The sequence below is a fragment of the Schistocerca nitens genome, chromosome 7 (genome assembly GCF_023898315.1).
Source record: "Schistocerca nitens isolate TAMUIC-IGC-003100 chromosome 7, iqSchNite1.1, whole genome shotgun sequence".
NCBI lineage: Eukaryota > Metazoa > Arthropoda > Insecta > Orthoptera > Acrididae > Schistocerca > Schistocerca nitens.
This window is the reverse complement of record NC_064620.1, coordinates 585,460,601-585,484,028: the sequence shown is the minus strand read 5'-3', so window position 1 is coordinate 585,484,028 and position 23,428 is coordinate 585,460,601. Positions and strand designations below refer to the sequence as shown.

Below are 23,428 nucleotides of genomic sequence, written 5' to 3'. Positions count from 1 at the left end.
TCTGTATGAGTTGATTTGTGATAGATACTGTGTACAATCAGCTTTTCTTCTGACTATGACATCCAGGAATGATAAGGTGCCTTCCTTTCCACTTCCTTTGTGAACTGTAAATTGGGATGGAGCGAGTTCAGATTCTGGGGAAAAACAGGTAATGTCTCTGTTCTGTGCGCCCTGCGGGCCTGAGGGTTAGAATAGGCCCGAGGTGTTCCTGCCAGTCATAAGAGGCGACTAAAAGGAGTCTCGCCTTTCAGCCTTTATGTGCATGTCCCCTGTAGGGTATGACCATTTTTCAAAATTTTCCCAAAGAGCGAGCCAATTGGGGAAGGGCGCCTTACATGGTGCATCATGTCTGTCATGCATTGTTAATCTTTCTTGTCGTGGAATTGCAGTCCCGCTCATCCTCCATCTCTTGGGCGAGGAGACTTTCCTGGGTGTGTTTTCCTCCACCCACTCTGCAGTGTCGTTTTCTGTGCCGATAATGACCATGGAATTGTTTGCACCTCATATCTAACACGGTACCCAGTCTGTTGTGGTGGGGCCATCATGTATCCTATTGGTTGTATCCCCCTGACTATACAGGGATCGTTCTGCCGATGTCTGCACCATTAGCTCGCCACGTGTGTTAAGGAGTAGATGCCTATCACCCTGGGAGCATCAGGACTCCTGGCAATGGCCATCCTGCCAGGTGGTCTTTGCTGCGGCTGGGTTGTGCCCGTGGGGAGGCTCCCTGGTTGGAGTGGATGGCATCAGGGTGGATGACACACCATGAACCATACTAAGGCATCTCTTGCTGGTGGTCCGCTGCCAGCAGTCTCTAAGCAGGCAAAGTCTAACTTTAATGCTAAGAGATATAACCCCAAGTCATTCCCCTCCCTGGCCACATCGTGGGAGGAACGCCAGGCTAAGGATGGCAGTGAAGCTTATTCGCCCTGGTACCTCGTATGTACGGGAGTTGATAGGGGACCTTTCATGTCCATGAAGCCTCAGTTTTTGTGGAAAATTTGGAGGACAAGTTTGGGGAGGTGGAGGGCTTGTCTAAAATGCACTCTGGGTCAGTTTTGATAAAAACGGCATCCTCTGCCCAGTCACGGGCATTACTCGCTTATGGCAAGTTGGGGGATGTTTCTGTTACCATCACACCACATAAGAGCTTAAATATGGTCCAGGGTATTATATTCCACATGGACCTTCTTTTGCAGTTTGACGATGGGCTGCATGCCAATATAGAGCGGTGAGGTATTCATTTCATCCGGCGCGTCCATCGGGGTCCGAGGGATATAATCAGGTTGCCACCAGTGCCTTTGTCTTGGCCTTTGATGGTGACACATTGCCTGAGAAGGTCAAGGTGATGGTCTACCCCTGATGCGGTGCTTTAAGTGCTGGAAGTTCGGCCATATGTCTTCCTGCTGTACTTCCAGCATCACATGTCAAGATTGTGGGTGTCCATCTCATCCCAATAATCCATGTGCCCCGCCTCCCCTCTGTGTCAGCTGTGGAGAACATCATTCACATTGCTCGCCAGACAGCAGGATTTTACAGAAAGAGACGAAAATCATGGAATGTAAGATGCTGGATGGACTGACCTACACTGAGGTTAAGAGGAAATTTGAGCACCTACATCATATGGCTATGACCTCCTCATACGCCGCTGCTACGAGAACAGTTGTCGTCCCATCAGTTCCGCGTATTACAGTTGGCTCTCAGAGCCAGAAGGCTACATCTGACTCCTTGATGGTTGGGGGAACTCTTCCCCCTACCCCCTACCTCCTCCCCTTGCTACCCTGTTACTCCCGCACCACCTACCTTGAGAGCACTGCCTCCCCCCCCCCCTCCCCTTTCCCAGCCATCAGGGACACTAGTCAGCGTAAGTCTTCTTTGGCTCTTCTCACCAGGAAGGGGTCCCTTGGGTCACTCCCTTCCCAGGTTTCTGCTAGTGGGAATGATGACACTCAGCAGTGGCTGAAGAGTCCAAAACCAGCTGGTAATAGGGCTTCACGCTCATTCTCGGTCCCAGAGACTGATTCAGTGAAGTCCTCCCAGCCAGGGAAACCCAAGGAGCAGCGAGAGAAATCCAAAAAGAAAACCCCTAATACCAAGGAAATTGCAATGGCACCCACACCACCTCTATCTACAAACTCTGCGGCTGAGGATGGGGTGGAGATTGTGGCATCCATTGAGGACCTCGATCTCTCCGGACTCTCGGACACAATGGATATAGACTGCTGAGGCAAAAAGTCAGTGGCAGCAGGTGACCCTGAGGTGTAAACTGCCTCATTGAATGTTCCATGCCTTCCCAGTCTCACAATGTCATCCTCCATTGGAATTGCAGCAGTTTTTTCCACTGCCTGAGTGGGCTACAGCAACTGTTAAGCTTTACACCTGCTATCTGCATTGCCCTCCAGGAAACCTGGTTCCCAGCAATGTGGACCCCTGCCCTCTGCGGCTATAAGGGCTTTACGCTCATCCTCAGACCTGGAGACTGAGCCAGTGAAGTCCTCCCAGCCCGGGAAACCCAAGGAGCAGCGAGAGAAATCCAAAAAGAAAACCCCTAAGACCAAAGAAATTGCAGTGGCACCCTCACCATCTCTACCTACAAACTCTGCGGCTGAGGATGGGGTGGAGATTCTGGCATCCACTGAGGACCTGGATCTCTCCGGACTGTCAGACACAATGGATATAGACTGCTGAGGCAAAAAGTCAGTGGCAGCAGGTGACTCTGAAGCATAATCTACCTCTTCGAATGTTCCATGCCTTCCTAGACTCCTATTTTGAAAGTTATGTGCTAGGTATGGTTCTCCCTACTTAATAAAACTATGTGACAAAGAAAAGGATTACCAGGCAGCTTTTAAGAAAACTATTTTTGGAATCATTGTAATTATGATTCATATTAATAGAATATACAAATTTAATGACCTAGATTTCACCCAGACTTCAGCCCACAGATTTCCACAGAAAACTGGTGAAGAGATTACTTACAAGGACTAATTTCGGCAAAAGTGAAACCTAACTATATGTGGAGACTGCGTCGGCTGCTGTCGACATTACAATTGAAACCACAGGAGAGAGTGACTGGCTAGGCAGATTTAATCTATCTTATTTCAGGGATAATGTGCGTACCAATTCCCACGTCATGCTGCCCCCCTAGTAAAGTCAGGATAAGTTGGGGCGAGCCGGGTCGAGTCATGAGAACAGGTAGGGGCACCCCTGGAATAACCGAGGAAGGTGCAGTCAAGATTCCTAGTGGGCACAACTATCTCACAACCGAGGACGACACAGTCAAAATTCCTAGCGGGCACAATCCTCTAATAACCAAGGATGACTCAGTCACATACCAGGAGCAATTTTGGGTGACATAATCAATTTCTTGCCGGTATGTTTCTCCAATAACCTTTAAGCGAGGGATGATAGAATAATGTAAGAAGTTGGGGGAATTCGGTGCAGGACAATTTTATTACAGAAGAAACACCGAAAACAACTCGGGATCTGATGCTCGTCACTCCGCCCGTTAACACAGAATGTTAACATCCCTGGGAGATGTACAACTTTATGTCCTTTACATTGTACTTTCCTTTTTCTGACCCAGTCGTAGTATTCACTAAAAATAATGTCTTGGGAAGGATTACCGTTTGAACCCGCTATGGTCCTTCATACTTTTGGAAAAACTTAAGTCTCTCTTTCTTCAGGGCAGAGCTCTGAAGATGCTGTTTCACAAGGACTAGATCATCGACCTTGTACTGCGGTTCTACAGCTTTCTCATTATGCTTACTCACTCTTTGTTGTGCCTTTTCAACTAAATTTCTAGAAACTATTTCCTGATTCAGTTTGTAGTTGACAGTAAGTTGTCCAGGCCTAGTAAAACATTTAATGAGAGGTTCTCGTACAACAGGTTTGCCTATTACTTTCACAGGTGTTAATTCAGTTGATAAATATGGTAATTCATTCAAAATAAGTTCAAAGTCTTTAATTTTTGTTGCTCATAAAGTATGTTTTTCAGGGCAGTAGGTGGCATAATTTCCCAATTTCTTTCATAACTCGTTCACACGGATTCGAAGATAGGTTACAGTTGGATATTAATACTTGACGAATAGAAATTCTTTAAATTCATTACTGACAAATTGTGGTCCATTACCTGTGAGAAATCTTTTTGGTTTTCCCACCTCTAGAAAGTGATGCTGCAAACAGTGTATAGCTGTCCATGTATTTGCTCTTTTGATAGGATATAATTTAACATATTTTGACCAGCACTCTATGATGACCAAAATGTCTGACACTCCTCCTTTTCCTTTAGGAACTGGTCCAAAAATATCTGGTGCTGTAAGATCCTGTAACGATTTAGGAATAGTTGGATACATTTTGTATTTAGCATGAGTGTTACTCTCTTTTACCTTCTGACAAATTTCATAAGTCGTAATTAAAGATGCTACATTATGTCCTAGCTTCTTAAAATAATAGAACTTATTCATATGAGCTATACACTTTTTTGTTCAAAAGTGTCCATATCCTGTATGAATATACCACAGAATTTCGTCGTCCATTAACTTCAGAATGCAAATGCACTGACGTTGCGATGTTATACTCTCTCTCCAAAACAAATTATGCCCTATAATTTTCCACTTTCCTGATGGATTAGGAGCTAAGGAATTCCTGATACACACAGCAAACATTTCTGGAAAATATAGGGATTATGATGGATGTTTTCTGTTATTCTTTGGACCATCTCTTGTAGCTGGTGGTCGCACGGCCACCAGCGTCTCTAAGCGAGGCAGGGTTGACTTTGATGCTGCGCAATATGACCCTCAGTCGTTCCCCTCGTTGGCTGCACCGTGGGAGGGACGCCGATCTAGTGCCAGGCGGGAGCCTTACGTCCCACAATACCTTGTCTGCAGCAGGACTGATGGTGACTCCTTTCTTACGACGAAGCCTCTGTTTTTTGTGGAACACCTGGAGGATAAGTTTGGGGAAGTGGCGGGTTTGTCTAAAATGAGGAATGGGTCCATCCTCCTCAAGACGTCCTCCCCAGCCCAGTCACGAGCGTCGCTCTTGTGTGATAAGCTGGGTGACGTCCCTGTTACCGTCACTCCCCACAGTAGATTAAATATGGTCCAGGGGATTATTTACCATCGTGACCTATTGTTACAATCCGACAACGAGCTGAGAGCCGACTTGTTTGTCCGTCGTGTACATAGAGGACCCAAGACTAACAGGGTGGCCATCGGTGCCTTTATCTTGGCCTTCGAGGGTGATGTCTTGCCCGAGAAGGTCAAGGTAATGGTTTACCATTGTGACGTCAAGCCATGCGTCCCTCCCCCGATGCGGTGCTTCCAGTGCTGGAAGTTTGGGCATATGTCCTCCCGTTGCCCATCCAGCGCCACATGTCGAGATTGCGGACGCACCTCTCATCCCGATTCTCCATGTGCGCCTCCGCTTGTATGTGTCAACTGTGGGGAGCACCACTCTCCATGCTCGCCAGATTGCCCCGTTCTTCATAAGGAGCGGAAGATAATGGAATTTAAGACCCTGGACAGGCTTACTTATCGAGAGGCAAAACTGAAATATGAAAGGTTGCATCCTGCTTCCCTTCGAACATCTTATGCTGCAGCCACATTATCGTCGCCCTCGCGAGCGGCGGTTGTCGTCTCATCTGTGCCGCCTTCAGTGGGCCCTCGGGGCCGTGCATCTCTGTCTGCCCCCCTCGTGTCTGGGGGCAAGCTTTCCTCTGTTGCCCCCTTAGCAGTTGGGGGCAAACCCTCTTCTGTCGCTCCCCCCACGCTTACTTCGGGAGTGACATCTGCTCCAAAACCGGGGGGCTTGATCCCTCCCCCTCCTTCTCCGCCGGCGTTGCCTCTGCTGGTTCCTCTCTCGTGGAAAGGGGTCCCTCGGGGCTCTCCCTTCCTCCGTTTCTTCTCCTACCCAGCTGCCCTCGCTGATTGCCCTGATACAGCACCAGGACCAGACTGCATCCACGCGCAGATGCTGAAGCATCTCTCCAGGGACTGCCAGAGACACATCCTCACCATCTTTAACTGCATTTGGAGAGAGTGCGTGTTCCCGTCGCAATGGTGAGAGGGTGTTATTGTCCCCATCTTGAAGCCCGGTGCTGACCCACTGGCAGTGGACAGCTATCGTCCCATTACCCTCACCAACGTTTTGTGCAAATTGCTCGAACGTATGGTGGGGCGTCGTTTGTGTTGGGTCCTTGAGTCGCACGGTCTCCTCGCTCCATCCCAGGGTGGCTTCCGTCGGGGCCGGTCTGCTGCGGACAATTTGGTGCGGCCTTTGCCCGATGTCAGCATCTCGTTGCTGTATTTTTGATCTGCGGAAGACGTATGACACCACATGGAGGCATCACATCCTTGCTACGTTGCATGAGTGGGGTCTTCGTGGTCAGCTCCCGGCTTTTCTTCAAACCTTTTTATTGCGCCGCACTTTCCGGGTGCAAGTCGGTGCCACCTCTGGTTCATCTTATATACAGGAAAATGGGGTCCCACAGGGCTCTGTGTTGAGCGTCTCCTTATTTCTAGTGGCCATTAATGGTCTGGCTGCAGCCATGGGGTCATCGGTGTCTCCTTCTTTGTATGCCGACGACTTCTGCAACTCATTTAGCTCAACGACTACGGGAGTCGCTGAACGCAGGCTGCAAGTAGCCATTCGCAAGGCAGTGTCATGGGCTCTGACTCATGGTTTTCAGTTCTCTGCAGCCAAGACTCGAGTTATGCACTTCTGCAGGCATCGGATGGTCCACCCTCATTCTGAACTTTACCTCGACGGCCACCTACTTGAAGTGGTGGACACTAGCCCCTTCTTAGGACTCGTCTTTGATGCCCGGCTCACATGGGTTCCTCATATTACTCAGCTGAAGCAAAAGTGCTGGCGGCACCCCAACGCCCTCCGCTGCCTGGGCCACACATCTTGGGGTGCAGATCGCTGCACGCTGTTGAAATTGTACAGAGCCCTTGTGCAGTCCAGGATTGATTATGGGAGCCTGGCCTATGGGTCTGCATCCCCCTCAGTGTTGACGTTGTTGGACTCCATACACCACTGTGGGGTTCGGCTTGCAACTGGCGCTTTTCGTACCAGCCCCGTGGATAGTCTACTGGTGGAGGCCCGGGGTTCCCCCGCTGCGCATTCGCCGCCATTGACTGCTCGCCGACTATGCTGTCCACGTGCATTGCTCGCCGGGCCATCCCAATCATCGCCTGCTTTTCCCTGCCATGGTCCTCCATCTGCCCGAACGGTGACCTAGGTCTGGGCTTTCCATTGCTGTACGCGTCCAGTCCCTGCTGTCGGAACTGGGGTCATTCCCTCTTCTGCCTCCCTTTCGGGTCCATGCACCTACGCCTCCCTGGTGTCTGCCCCGGACGTCCATCCTTCTAGACTTGGCACGGGGACCCAAGGACTCGGTTCCGCTTGTGACCCTCCGTCGCCGTTTTCTTGCGCTCCTCGCCTCATTTTCGGGCTGTGAGACTGTCTACACCGATGGTTCCCTGGTTGATGGTCATACTGCCTACGCTTTTGCTCACGCTGCCCATGTTGAACAGCACTCCTTGCCGGCTGGCTGCAGTATTTTTACTGCAGAGCTGGTGGCCATATTGCGCGCTCTTGAGCATATGCGTTCCTGCTCAGGTACGTCCATCGTCATCTGCAGTGACTCCCTGAGCAGCCTCCAGGCTATCGACCGCTGCTATACCTCTTCTCCTCTGGTATCATCTATTCAGGAGTCTGTTTCTGCCATTACCTGCTCTGGTCGTTCGGTGGTCTTTGTTTGGACGCCAGGTCACGTTGGCATCCCGGGGAACGAACGTGTCGACAGGCTGGCCAAAGGGGCGATCGACGCCCCAGCTTTGGAGATCGGCCTCCCGGCTCGTGATCTGCAGTTGGTGTTGCGCCGTAAGGTGCTTGGGATGTGGAATGATGAGTGGCGTGGCCTGACATCCCCAAATAAACTGCGGGCTGTTAAGGAGACGACCGATGTGTGGCGGTCCTCCCTGCGGGCTTCTCGCAGGGACTCTGTCGTCCTGTGTCGGCTCCGCAGCGGCCATACCTACCTGACGCACGGCCATCTTTTGTGTCAGGAGGATCCCCCCCTGTGTCGGTGTGGGTCCCGGCTGACGGTCGCCCACATTTTGTTGGAGTGTCCCTGACTGCGCACCCTCCGGCAGTCTTTTAATCTCCTGGGCACTTTGCCTTTGGCTTTATGCGACGATGCCTCCATGGCTGACGACGTTTTAAATTTTATCCGTGGTAGTCCTTTTTATGTTTCCATTTAGGGAGGTCCTGCACCTTTCCTTTTCTGTCTCTCTTGTCCTCGAGTGTTTCATAATTGGTTGCAGTTTTGGTGTGTAGTCGGATGGTTGACTCTTTCCCTTTTTTTGTTCTCGTGGTCAGTCAACCAGTCTCCGGCCATCTTCTTTTCTTCTGTTTCTTTCTGTCTGGTGTTCATCTGTCCTCTTCTTGTCTGCAGTGTTCGTTGCCGCCTTTGTGTTCTTTCAGTGTCTGGGGGGGAGTCTCCTTCCCCTTGGGGTTTTACCTGCTCCGCTCCTTTTCGTCTCGCCTGTTTTTGGAATGGGGGACTGATGACCTTAGCTGTTTAGTCCCCCTTAAACATCCCAACAACCACCACCACCATCTCTTGTACCCTGGTGTGCGGATATTCTACTGTCATAAAATTAATTGCAAAAATTACACCGGGTCCCTCTATCCGTTTTAACTCTTACATGCCTGCTGGTAACCTAGACAAAGCATCCAGTACAATATTCAGAGAACCTTTTACATACTGTATCATAATGTCATATTCCTGTAGGAACTACATCCATCTTATTAATCTACTATGTAACAACTGACTACTCATTAAAAAAGATAGAGCTTGATGATCGGTATAGACATGGGTTTCTGACCTCCATACTAATGTTTGGAATTTTTGGGTACTCCATACTATTGCCAATAGTTCTTTTTCAGTAGCTGTGTAGTTTAATTCATGTTTATTAAGACTACGGCTAGAAAAAGCTATGGATCTATGATTTACATTATCTAGACCCCACCTTCCTTGAAAACGTTCTGCTGCGATACCATAATCAGGTGCATCGGTTGAAATTTTAAATGGCTCACCAATACTCGGATGATGTAATATGGGTGATTCTACCAGTGCTCTTTTTACATTTTCAAACGCATCGTTTGCATCTTGATCCCAAACCCACAGTATTCACTTTTTTAATAAATGTAAAATTCTTGGGTCGTTCAGTTCTTGACCTTGTATATACCGTCTTTAGTATCCGGCCATTCCTATGAATCCCTTCAACTGTCTTACGTTTCTAGGGGGTAGACATTGTTTAATAGCTTTTATGCGCTCAGGATCCAGTCTAATTGCCTGCACCCCTACAATATGCCCTAGAAACTTAAGCTCCTGTCATGCAAAGTGCAATTTATACAATTTCACTGTAATACCTTTTTCTCAAGGTTAGACAATGTTCTTCCCATGTAGCTGAGATTATGATGATATCATCTACATATATTATTAAATTGTTCAATAAATCTCTTCCTAATGCCTCATCCAGGGCACGTATAAATATGGATACTGAGATATTTAGTCAGAACGGTAACACATTGAAATGATATGATTTACCATTGAACAGAAACGCTGTATACTTCTTCGATTCAGGAGGTAGCCTAATTTGCAAATATCCCGCCATCAGGTCCATCATGCTAAAAAACCTTGCTTTTTTAAACTTGAATAATAATTCATCGATGTTAATTGGTCTGTCTCATTCTGTTCTATATGCTTATTCAATGTATGCGCGTCTAGCACTAATTGCACACCTCTTGTAACCTTTTTTACCACTACAAAAGGGTTATTCATGATGCTAGAACTATGTTCTATTATATTGTTGTCAATCTTTTGTCAATTTCCTCCTTAAATGCCTCTTTCAAATTTACCAGTATTGGGTATGGCTTACAGAAAAATGGAGTTTCATCTTTGATTTTAACCTTATATCTGTAATCACTGATATTACCGGGATGATCGGAAAATACTACTTCATGTTCCATTAGAATTGTATATAAATCTAGTTTTAGTTCACTGGTTAATATTATAGATTCATTTACTTTGTTTTGTATGTCAGCTCGATATGATAAGCGATTTACATTATCGATCTCTGGTGACAATCCTGCAGTAGCAGTTAATCATAAACATTGACATTCAATTCTTTGTCTTGCAATGTAATTATCGGTTACAAATGGTATCCAACATTTACTGTCATCTTAACCTCATCTTAACCAAAGCAAAGATTTTCCTCGAAATTCAATACAACGTTAAATTCTAATAACCAATCTAGGCCAAATAAAACATCCCTATTAATATTTTCTAGTATTAGGCTAAAAGTGTTTGATGAAATCTGATATTTCTGATGTGGCAGTTCACTTGGGTTTCATGTTTCACAACCTTACTTTTCGTACCAGTTACACCAACTATGTAAACTCCAGTTATTGGTAACAGAAGTAAGTGATGTTTAGTCTGTAATGTGTTAAAGAACGTGCTAGAAATGAGTGACACCTCACTTCCTGAGTCTATAAATATGTTAACTGCAGAAGTCTCCACGGTTACTGCTATTATTAGTTGTGGATTGCTAGTAGTCAAGATTGGTTCTCTCAGTAACAACCATTCTTTTGTAGGTATTTTGTGCGTGAAATTAACATACTTATTATGAACCAGGCCTCCTGGTGTATCTCTACGACCTGGGCCCTGGCCTTGGATCCAGATCGCACTGCGTTTTCCTCATTATTAGTAATCACTGGTTGCTTACCAAATCATTGTACTATGTTACTACTTTGTGCTCTAGTATTACTTGGCACAAATTCCTGCGAATTTACTGGACCTAAATTCGAAAATGGATGCTTCTTCTGTAATTATCATAGCCATTATTTCTATTGCGCTGGTGTGATCTAGCTAAGTTGGCCTAATTTTTTTTTAAATTATTATTACTATTTCATTTGTAATTCTGATTTTCACTTTGGTGTATGCTCTCGTGGCGGTCCTTATTTAAGGGCTCAAGTGCGTCCACAAAGGACAGCAATTCTTCTACTGTTTTCCAGCTGCTACACAAGATGTCTTTTCTAGCACAGATAGGTAAGCGTCTGATTAAAATTCGAACTAACCCCTTTTCTTCCATTGGCTTATCTAAGTACTTCGCCTGTGTTAAATGCCATTTGAAATACTTTGTCATTGTTCCCCACGTATTATTGTAATACTTCGAGTTCCACAAATCGGATATTAGTTTTTCCTGCGCACTAAGGGATCAGTATTTATCCTTAAATTTCTTCTGGAAGTCTCCCCAAGAAGAAAAGTTCTCGATATTTACAGTACCCCACTCTCTGGCTTCCCCTAAAAGGTACCCAACAGCAAATTCAATCTTTTTCGAATCTTCCCAGTTCTTCGGCAAGCTTTTCAGAAAATGAGTGGGATGTACTTTCCCATGCGGCTTAAAATTAGGGAATTGTCTAGATACCTCTGAATTGGCTCCCCATTGTAAATCCGTCATTACCTCACTAGTCAATACCACGTTAGGAGAAGCTATCCTCTTATCTACCTTGTCCTGAATAAGTTCGAAGTTTGAATTCTTTCCATAATTCATCCGCAGGGGCTACCTTTCTTGGTATCATTGAGTTCAGAAGATAAGACAGGAGATACTTTCTTGGAGATTACTCTTGTGGCAACTTTTCGGTCAGTTATTTCCTCTACCTGTTCCTCCAGACTACTTATATTTATTAAGTCTGAGGTTGCTAGTTTCTCTTTAAAGTTTCTTTCCATGTCATCTACTCAAGTGTTAACCCATGCAGTTTGCGATTGGATTATCCTGCTTTTCAATACTCTCTTTCAAATTGTGCAATCTTTGCTTTACAGCATCAAATGTGACATTACATACATTTTGAAATTATCCTAACTTCTCACTAAGTTCAGATTCTACGTTATTACATTTATCTTCAATATCAAATTCAAACTTCTTTTTCAAATCCTGAAATTGCTCGTTCTGTCTCTGATTAAAGTCAGTGAACAGTTGATTTACGTGACTGCTTAAAGAACTAGTTAGTTCACCTTTCAAATCTATTTTAAAATTTTCTACTTTAGTAGTTAAAGCATCAAATTCAGTTTTCAAATTTCCCATGCATTCACATAAATGGCTAAATTCCGTACTTTGTTCATGTACTTTAGCACTTAACAACCATAAAGTTTCATTCTGAAAGTCAAATTTATTATTTAATTGAGTATTCACTGAATCTAATTTAAGACATTGAGCATTTAAAGTTTTATTTAGTTCCTTTCTTAAAGAAGCATTTTGGGCAGTTGAATCTGTCCTCTGGTCTTCTATTTTATCATTGAAAGTTTTGATCAAATTCACTATTTCACACCAGCCTGGCACCACCTTACTCACTTTCATTGCCATGGCTGGTTTTGAAGTTTCTCCAACTAACCGTACGGTTTCCATGGTTTTACCAATTTTAGATCTCGTGAGCATTTAAAAAAATAATTCTAAGTATAAGAAATACACAAATACAGTCTATTAAACAGTTTATTAAACTTTGTACTCAAACAATTATTGTTTTACACTCACCCGGTGTAGAGTTGTAGGCTGTGTCGGTAAGCGGGTGTGGAATCAGCACTGGTGAACAGCAACTGTTGCCGGTCTCATCAGTTGCTGGTTTCTGCGTCGGCATTGCCGTGATGTAGAATCAGCACCGGTGAACAACAACTGGTGCGAGTGGCATTGGTTGTTGGTTTCCATGTCGGTGGCGCCGCGATGTGTGTGAGACCTGTATACTCCCCACACTGAATCTTCTTAGTTGAATTATTCTAATCGTACCACTTCAGAGTCTAATATATCGACGTCTTCTTTCAGTTCTTTTAATGGTATTACTTCCCTACGTCTTTCCCTTTGCTGCATTCACAAATTTTCTTTTTCCTTTGATTTCTGGGCTAAATCAAATTTCTCATCTTGTTTTACTCGGTTGCTATGTCAACATGCAACATCCCCTTTTCTCATTTTCGTCTCTAATTCCGGTTTTTTCGGGTCCTGTGTAGGTCGCCACATTCTAACGCTTTAGACAACAAGAAACAATGTGGAGCTGGTTTGCAAACTTCCCAGCCCTCTCCCATAGGTTGGCTTACTTGGTATACACAGCTGACCTTCATCTCTGGATAGACGGCCACGTCGATCTCCAAAAACTTCTCCAAAAAATAATGGTGGTTACGGGAATTTATCTCTCTCTCTCTCTCTCTCTCTCTCTCTCACACTCTGTCTCTCTCTCTCTCTCTACTCTTGAAATTATTTGGTACTCGAAGAATACTTTTAGTTCGGTCATGGTATATTTTTCAATTTCCACAAAAAAACAAATTCACCATTTCTCAAATAAATACTCGAACTCTTGCGAGTCAACCAAGTCGTCAAACATTAGACTCTATTGAAATACATTTACAACAGGGTTGGTTTAATAACCACTTAAAAATATGTACATGTCTTGCTTCTAGCAACTCCAACACATGAATTACTTAAAAGTCTAATCTCATTTTTTCATTTGTCCTTAACAATCATCACAGTCACTAAACCAGCAAAGAATAGCACAGGCTCTTCTCTAAACATACACTGAAACACTATGGATTGTACAACAGGTACTTGTCAGCCGCCGTTTGGCCTCCGCGTCCACATTTTGCTCGTGACTGTTTTTAGATCTGCACACACAAACACGCAATGTGCAGTAGGTCGGATTCATCTCTCACACTTCTGTTTAAAATATCGTGGGCTCAAGGCGGAGGAAGGCCAAGTGGTTCTAGAATTTATGCGGAAATTCTCGAAGCACTACAGCAGCTCATGACATAATCGTAGAATATAAATTTTTGACTTTGAAATCCCCCTTACAACCATGTTGTTGCGGCTTCTGTGGTGTGTTTTGACTCCAGGAGGATGTTTGGAGTGGAAGGAGGATGACAGTTTTGCAGTGATGATGTCAGAAAAAGTTGTGCATTCTTGAGTGAGAAATGACCAAATACTTTTTTCTTTTGATGTTTTGGGAAAATAATGTGAAAAATTATTGTAAAAGTGGGTCAGTATGTCAGGAAATAGCATATGTTTTGTATTTCTATTTGGAAAATACATAAGGAGTGACCAAAAAGTTTGTTGGGAGGCCTTACAGTCCACTCAGGCAAAATCACCATGAGCATTGAGGCAATCATCCCACCGACGAACCATTTGATAAAACATTGTGTCCTGCTGCATGAATAAGTCTGTAACTGCCTGCTGCATTTCCTCATACAACAGGTATTGTTGAGCTTTCAAGGCCTTTTTTGAGGGACCATAAGTGTGATAATTGCATGGGGAGAGTGTTCAGGATTACAGGGCAAGTGCTTAAGTGTCTCCTACTTGAGCTGGCATAACTTCTGCATTTATATGGGAACATGCATTATCATGAAGCAGCAGCACCTCTTGCTACACCATTCCACAACGCTGGTTTTTGACGGACATGCTGTGCCATACACATTCTTCATTCTCAGGTGGATGTCTACCAATGTTTGCCCCCCTCAGCAATTAAGAAAAGAATAACAGCATGTTGGTTCTGTTTGTACACATTTGGTAATAATGTCGCCATAGGCCACATTTCTGCATTTACTACATGCATTTTGGAAAGACACGAATGCCACACTGGTTCCTTGTCTACATGCTGTGCTTACATTCCCATATTGGTTGTGCAACATTGCATGTACGTTGCAGTAATGCCCTCAAATAGAAACTTTTCCGTCACCCCTTATATTATAGAAAATTCAATTTGCTTTCACTTTTGAAAAACCTTTGTAGTCATGTTACTTGTATGCAGATCACATTTCATGCTTCTCAGAACAGTCTTTCATTGTGTTGCTATTATTTTTATCTAGTAGATGTACCACACAGCTTTCAATCTTTTATTTACAGCTATCTGCCTCCTTGCCAGATACCACAGTGTTGAAGGTATTTGTCATTATGTTGGGAATACCTTACCGTAGCATTTGACTTTTTTTCTGATCTAATTATGATTAGCTAGTTCTTTGTCAAACATATTTAGACATTTGAAAGTGCTGTCTTCTGTGATGCTAGTAGTGAAACTGACAGTTCTTGCTGAAGTGATTATATCTGGAAGCTGTAGTGTCAAAGATGTAAGTAGAAACCATCTGTGTGTTCAGGCTCGATAAATACTCCAACCCCTGGAAACATCATACATTTTCTTGTTATTTGCTGTCTTGGAAAAGTTCAATATCTGTGCATGTCTGTTTTGCAGGTGCACAAGGATTGACACTAAATACACTCTTGTTGCTGTTAAGATTAATTGGTCTGCCTTTGTATATCGAAATAGCTGAACTAGGTAAAACACAAGAAAAGCAAATCTGTATTGCACAAGCCCTGATGACACTGTTATAAATAGTACATGAGAAAAAAAGAGTGCATGAGAAAAAAATCAGTCAATGAAACAGAATATTCTAACCTCTTCGGTGTTTATATTGACACGGACTGGAAGTCATGTTTAGATTGTAACATTTAACCCTTTGAGCCCCGTGGTTTCTGTCTGAAACCACCTTCTTCTTTCTCTCTTCCTTTCGACATGTTGAGGAGATCATTAACAGTGAATGTAAGTACATCTAAGCTATTGTGACTTAAACTTAGGTTTGGATTACTGCTTTTGTATTACCGAAATTAAACCACTGGGACAGTATGTATTTAGGATACAAAATTAAATTTTAGATCCATTTTTGCTTCTTATTTAGAACTGTAATTTGTTTTAGGCAGTATGAGTTCACGGAAGTTTTGAGGTGTGGGTTTCTGTTTAGGAAAAGTGCACATTGCCTTTCAGATATATCACATGAAGTGAAGTGATGAGAGGCTCAAAACTGTATGTCCCAGTGGTTCCAAAGTGAAACCACATCTCTAAAACAGCTGATTGTTTCTTTTGCCACTTTCATCATATGTTCATTGCTTACTATGATACAGATTAATTTTGTGAAAAATTTTACATTTATATTACAAGGGGAAACCACCTCTGTAATGCAATTGTTTCCTTTTGCCAATTTCTTCTTCTTGTATTTGTTGCTTACTGTGATTAATAAAGGCTTGTGAATAATTTTAAAATTAATTTCATTTTGATATTGTTTTGGATACAAAGGGCTAAGCTATGCAGCTTTTACACCATAGATAATAGCAAACTTTGGAGATGAAACTGTGAAACAGGTTAGTTCCTTTTCTCAGTTTCACTGAATATCTAGTGGCATTATATTCTGATGCTATTCTTCAGCGATGATGAAAGTCTCCATTACACAGAGGCATATAAGAAGGTTAATGTTTAGTGTCCACCTAGAATCTCTTTCAACAGTTGGACACACTGATAACAGCTGCATATTACATTTACATGTTAATGAAGTTTGTTGTTAACATCTTACCACAGTTTGAAAGCCACAATAACGTTCATAAATTTAATACAAATAGAAGCAGTGGCGTAAGTTATCCGTCTTTCAGCCTTTGTGTTGCACAGAAAAGATTTAAGTATTGAGCTGTGAAAAACCTTTGACCTCTTAAAAATGATGTGAAAAATCAAGTAGACAATGAAATCAACATTAAAAATTAACTAAGGGTAATGTAAAAATAATGCAAGAGACAACCTCGTAAATAATTTAGTTCGCTCATGGGGCAACTTTGTGTGTGTGTGTGTGTGTGTGTGTGTGTGTGTGTTCTGAGTAGACCATTAATAAATAAAGTTGAATATTGTACAACCTATAATGGACAATGTTGTCACTTGAAAAACAATGTAAATGGAAAACATATTCTCATGTTTTTCATTGAAAACAATGTATTATATTTGTATACTGCCTGACATGCTGCACTTGTAACGAACGCAGTTGTGATGTTGCATCTGATAGTCACCTCCATTCTCATAAGTAGCTCCCAGCTGTGTAAACATTGTGCCCCAGTTCTTTTAGGACTGTTAAAATGAAAAATAAAAGTAATGGATTGCCTTCACAAAATCACTGTGTTTATTCAAAATATTCTCACCCTGGATCAAAACACAACTGAAATCATTTTAAAAGTGTTATGAAACAGTCACTTTAGTCCTTTTTTGCAGTTGTATTCAGTACTGCAGTAAACTTGTCTTATATGTCCTTAACTCCATCATAACGGTGTCCTTTGAGCGCCAACTTTAAGTTGGGGAACAACCAGAAGTTGGCTGGGGCCAAATCTGGTGAATACGATAGGTGAGCCAGGACCGATCTATTTTGTGGTCAAAAACTTGTACACAATCTTTGCTTTGTGGGCTGGGTTGTCATAATGGACGAGCAACCAGGAACCTGCCTCTTGGTATTTGGGTTGAATTTAATGAATTCGTGTCCAAAAAAGCTGGAAAATTCAAGAAATCTTGATGTCAGACATGTACTGTTACATTCACAGCCAGAATGCCTGCTGTAGCAACACTGGCACTGCGATTGTATTCACAGCTGTTTCTGAAACTCTGGGGATTATATCACTGCAGCTTGCCATGAGACAGCATTGCAGTTTGGAATTTCATACAAGCTGTCCTAACAAATGTGGGACCCACTGTGTATAGACTTTGCAGGGTTTCAATGCACTATATGCTGACACACATTTTACCATGAGTGAGATGGTTGCTTAGTCAACTGAAACTAGGCATCACGTTTTAATTTTTTATATGGTGCTTGGTCTAGATAAATACAAAAAATAAAATATGTTGTTAATTTAACTACTATTGTCCATGTCACATATAAATAACTAAATTTACAAATGTTTGATCTATTATGTTATTGTGTCTAGGAGATTCATCAGATGTCTTCTGAGTTTTTCTTTTGCGTGATAGATGTTTGCATGCTCAAGGAATTTTGTTAAAAATGTGGGAGGGCTTTAAAATAAGTACTGTCACAGGTCTTGGTTGCGGTGGGATCTTTCTTAGGATCAAAGATGGTTGGGTCGGGGGGGGGGGGGGGGGGCTGTAAGAGAAGGTGAACATTGTGTACAGGAACCTACAGAAGATTTGAGTGCTGTTTCATAGGGATGATGCCACATTATGCAGATCCACTTACTTTTTCTTAATATAGGAAATAAAATTTTGCAACATTCAGAAATTTGCGTATACGAGGAAGCTTTTCATAGATCTCCTTGTATGAGGACGGAGCTTTCAGCTGATTTTCATTACACTACATATGCATTCATCTTTTTTTAGACTATTAGTAACACACCAGTTTAAGAAATTATGATTGTTTTGCTCAAAAATATTAATAAGTTCATTATTACAATAATGTCATTATACCCTTCTCATCCCCTCTTTCACTTTTTCATACGTTCCTGTTGAGTTACATTGTATCTTTGTGATGTTACTACTTTATTGACGTTTATGTGAAACAAACTTGCATAGGCTATGGTCGCCGAGATGTGGTGGAGTTCTTATTGGCTGCAGGAGCATCCATACAAGCACGTGATGATGGTGGCCTCCATCCTTTGCATAATGCATGCTCATTTGGACATGCTGATGTCGTGAGACTGTTGTTAGAAGCAGGTGCAAATCCAAATACACGAGACAACTGGAATTACACTCCTCTTCATGAGGCAGCAATTAAGGGAAAAGTGGATGTCTGTATTGGTAAGTTTTTTGTGAATTTGAATGTCTATACAGAATTTACAAATAGAGTAGTCATTTGGAATTCAGCTTGTTATTTAACAACCTGTATCTCCAAATTGAAGTTTGTAAAACCTTTTTTGCTTTATAAGTGCCATATCATAAAATAGTCAGAAGTATCAGTATAAATCTTCTGCTTGTAATTATACAGAAGATTAGTGTACATAACTTTTTGGAAAGATGAGTTAAAAGGCAAATGCTGAATGGAAAGCTGAAACTGACAACCCACAAAATATTAAGAACATTCACTTCCCTTTTAGTTATATTGAAAACGGCTGTGGATTTGTTTGTAGAATTTGAGATATATTCATAATTTTATTTGCACATAGATTTATGAAGTTTCCTCTGAGCACTTCAACTTGTTCTTAATAGATTTCCAATAAATACGTATTTTGGTGTAAACTAAATAAATGTTATCAATATTGAGTGAGAGTTGACAATGTTTAAGCCCTCGATTCCCATTCAAGAGGAGTTTGGCTTGTATTCGTGTTTGACCATTCACATTTATGTTTTCTTTAATTTCCATAAATCACACACGGCAAGTGGTAGGATGAGTTATTTGAAAAGGCTATGGTCAGGTTCCTTCTCCACCATAGTCCAGTTCAGGCGTGTGCACCATTGTTAATAACAAGGCATTACACCCTAATCTTCTTTCTTTCTTTCTTTCTTTCTTCTTTGTCTTTTAATTTGCTTTACTGAAATTGAAATATGATTCAAAATGTCATCTTAGAAAATCGGGTCTTCTGCCAGTAACCTGCATCATACTTGCACGATATTTCGATTACGCAACTCACACCCTTCATCATGGGCTCCCAGAGGCTGAATTCATTGCAGAACGGGTCCAGTATTTATGCCTAATGCCTATGTGGGGCTAGGCCCTCTATCATTGGTCTGTGTACAAGTGTGCTGAGCCAAAGAATTGTTTTGTAAATACACTACGAGTGACCTGGGTGCCCTTTTATTTAAATATTACTGTGTCAAGAAATGTGTATATTTTACAAGAAAATATTTACATTTGTGTGATAGTATTTGTTTAAATAGACAAGTCAGTTGTCGTATGGAATAAAAGTAATGCTTATTCCGTCGGTGGGTTATAAAACTCTTTAACGTATTCATTTTCATTCTATGAATCCCATAGATTGAATTAAATTGAATTTTATTTGATCCTGTAGGATTACATGGTGTACAGTGAAATGCATGTAATATCGGAGATGTCATAAATGCAGAAACCTTCTTTATCACATACTTCCTTACTATCCTAATGTCATTGATTATAATTAACAATATTTACAAATTTAACGTGGACAGTACTCATCAACACTGCAAAATTCCTTTTCCACCAAATAGTCTTTAAGGTTCTTTGAAAACTTAGTGTCATGTACATTGTCCTGCAGTTTTTAGACAGACTTTTCTTAGTAATTTGACACCTGAGTACTGGGGTCCTTTATCAAGCATTGTCAGTCGGTGGGGCATGCTTTGTATGTCTTTCTTCCTACGTTTGTTGTGGGTGTGTACACTAGCATTTGTAGTCCACTCTGCACTATCATTTGTGACATATAGTATAGTTTTATATATGTACAAGTAGGAAAAAGTTAAGATGCCTAGTCTTTTGAAGCAGCACTACCATTCCATACCGCAGGTGTAGTTCAAAGAGTCCATGGAATACTGTGTACAGAAGCTGTTTGTGTGCATACTGTGCTAGCTGCCTCATTAAAAATATGACGGAGCTGAGTTTCCTACAGACAGAATTAATATTTTGTTTCCATTTCAGGTTGTTATCCACAATAATACATAAGAATTAGTGGATTATGCTTGTTTCAGTTACGTTTCATCCACCTCTAAAAGCCCATGTGCATAGCCTTCTCTTTATTTCTGAACGCTGCATACATAGTCTTTTTTTAGGTTTATAGCAAGTCTATTTTCCTGGAGCCATTGAGCTGTGGTGTTTGCTGATATGTATACTCTTCTCTCATGCTGTGCCACAGTTTGGTCATTGTTCAGTAATGTCATGTCATCTGCATACAATATTTTCTTCTCTTTCTCTTCAACACCTGTATCGTTAGCAGATGGGTTAAACAGCAATGGCTCCATTACCGATCCCTGCGACACTCCATATTAGATGCTTTTGGATTCTGACTGATATGCACCCCCTACTGATACATATTGCTTCCTGTTGCATAGGTATGATTCTATCCACTTATGTGCTTGCCCTCAAATACCACAGTTTTCCAATTTTCTTATCAGTATTTCGTAGTCAATAGTTTCGAATGCTGTGGAGAGATCCAGAAAACCCTCAGGGGGCTCGCCACTCTTCAGCAGGTTTGTGCTTGGCTACCATGGGGCCCCAGCCTTTGCAGCATATTTTCCCTTCCGTGCTGCGTATCTATCCTCTTGCTATTCTTTTTCCCCTCCCTTGGCAAACACGGCTGGGGTGTTATTGGGAATGTTCCGCATTTTGCATCACTGACATAAGAATAGTCTCGCCACTGTTTTTCATTCGCTTTTCATTTCTTTGTTTCCCTTCTCCTATCTTTCCTCCACTTCAGAGTTTGAGATTCCTCTTTTTCTTATTCCTCCCTGTGCGTTCCTGAAGGCCGGCCCACACGTCTGACATGTAACAAGTGACTGGGTAACGTGTAATTCCCAGCCCCAGGTCAACAAGTAGAGTTTGCACATACCCTCTGATACGGGACAGGCCCAGGGAGGGGTGACTGCCTGAGCTGCTACCTACCCAAATTTCCAGTTGGTCCCTCTGTCAGGTGTTTGGGAGGTGTGACCTGAGGTGTGAACAGTCACATTAGACGAGTGCAGCCCCTTATGAAGGGACCCCCATTTGGAAGGAGTGTGCTATCAGAGATGCTGGCAATCATGGGGGATTTTCTCGCAATGAGCCAGTCATCTTGACAATCAATGTGTATGAAATGTAAATGGAATGAGGCTAACAATTCAAAGGCCCTTCCAGCTGCGCCACGGTTCCTCATGGTTTCATATTCTGAACGCGGTCAGTACTTCGCAACAGTAAATCCGTTATTATTCAGAAAGGTATTGCTGCTCCCGTTTACAGAATGGCACTTCGCTTTTGGAGACCACTTCTGATTCTCAACTGCTTGCTACCTTGCTTCTCCACGGCTATCCTGTTCGTGTTGAGGCCTGTAGAACTTTGAATTCTTCCCTTGGTGTTATTTATACTAGGCTGCTTGACGGTCTGACTGAGATCGAAATCTCTCTGATCAGGGTGTCATTGCCACCCATCGGGTGATGTGAAAGGTAGATTTCTCCGTAGCACCCACACACACTCTTTTTCTCACCTTTGATAGAATGATGCTTCCGTCCAAGATTAAAGCAGGCTATGAAATTATCACAGTCCAACCATACATTCAGAACCCGATGTTCTGCTACCAGCGTCATCATTTCTACCACATTAGAACATCCTGTCGACACCCAGCCACATGCATAATCTTTGGTAGGGATGCGCACGAGTGTGATTGCCCATCTCCTTCTCCCTGCTGTATCAACTGCAATGGCAGCCATGCTACCTCCTTTTGAGATTGTCCCATGTATCTTTATGAGCGGGCTGTCCAGCAGATCGGGGTAAAGGAAAAAGTGCCGTACCCAGTCGCTCGCAAGTTATTGGCTAGCCACAAACCCTGTGTTCTACTGTCTGACACTTACGGCTTTGTTCTTGGTACCTCTCACTGCATAAAGGACATGGCCACGCAGACATGCAACCTCAAATTCAACTCTGAGTTTGTCAAATCACCCTGTGTCAAGGTAGCATCGCTGTCCCCTCGTCCAGCTGTGCAGCAAGCCACCACACTCTCACCTCAAGGGGCAAAGCCACCAGCTACACAACCAGCAGGCTGGAATGGATAGAAGGAGTACTCCCATGAAGACTTCCTACGTCCCTCCAGCCAACCAACTCCTGTGTCTTCCTCTGCTAACAGGGAAAGCTCGAGAAAGTACAACAAAGGCAAGTGCTCTTTTCCTTCGCCGACACGGAGATCCTCTTCGATGGTGTCACCACTTGATACCTTTGCCCAGCTGGCCTTCGTGTCTCCGGTGCGCACCACTAACCATTTTTCTGCGTTGGACTCCACAGACCGTTAGCACAAGGAAGCTGATGCTTCTGTGGACCTCGTGGAGCAGGATCCTCCTGCTTCTGTGCCCTGTAGCAGCAAGTCTTCACAGGCTGGCACACGACAGCCACGAAGGTGACACCCCTTCTTCCTCATCATGACTCTCCTCCAATGGAACATTCGCACCCATGCTGTTCAGAAAGTAATAACCTCTTCTTTCACCTTGTCGTCGGAGCTGAATCGTTGGGACCGCAATTAACGCTGACAGGTACTGTGAGACTCTGAAAAAACTCAAATGGGCAATTCAGAACCAGAGAAGAGGAAAGTTAAGCAAGAGTGTACACATTCTCCATGACAACGCTCGCTCACACATCGCTCGACAAATCGTTGCTCTCCTGCAACAGTTTCAGTGGAGCATAATCACCCACCCAGCCCACAGTCCTGACTTGGTGCCCAGTCCTGACCTGTTCCCTAGGTTAAAAGAACATTTGGCCAGAAAGCGATTCAGCTCCGACGACGGGGTGAAACTTAGAGGTTCATAACTTTCTGAACGACATGGTGGTGAGCTGATATGACATGGGCATACAAAAACTGCCACAGTGTCTACAAAAATGCATCGACAGAAATGATGATTGTGTCGAAAAATAGCTAAATGTTCAAGC

The 23,428-nt window shown here is 43.0% G+C and overlaps 1 protein-coding gene across 4 annotated transcripts in view; it reads left to right on the top strand.

Annotated features, from left to right (window-relative positions):
- The window catches only part of LOC126194647 (poly [ADP-ribose] polymerase tankyrase-like), a 282,846-nt gene that overhangs the window by 27,675 nt on the left and 231,743 nt on the right, over positions 1-23,428 (top strand). For all 4 annotated transcript variants that reach the window (XM_049932830.1, XM_049932829.1, XM_049932828.1 and 1 more), the window contains exon 2: positions 18,430-18,654. In XM_049932830.1, the coding sequence (XP_049788787.1) occupies positions 18,430-18,654 (225 nt within the window). The remainder of the gene's footprint in view (positions 1-18,429; positions 18,655-23,428) is intronic.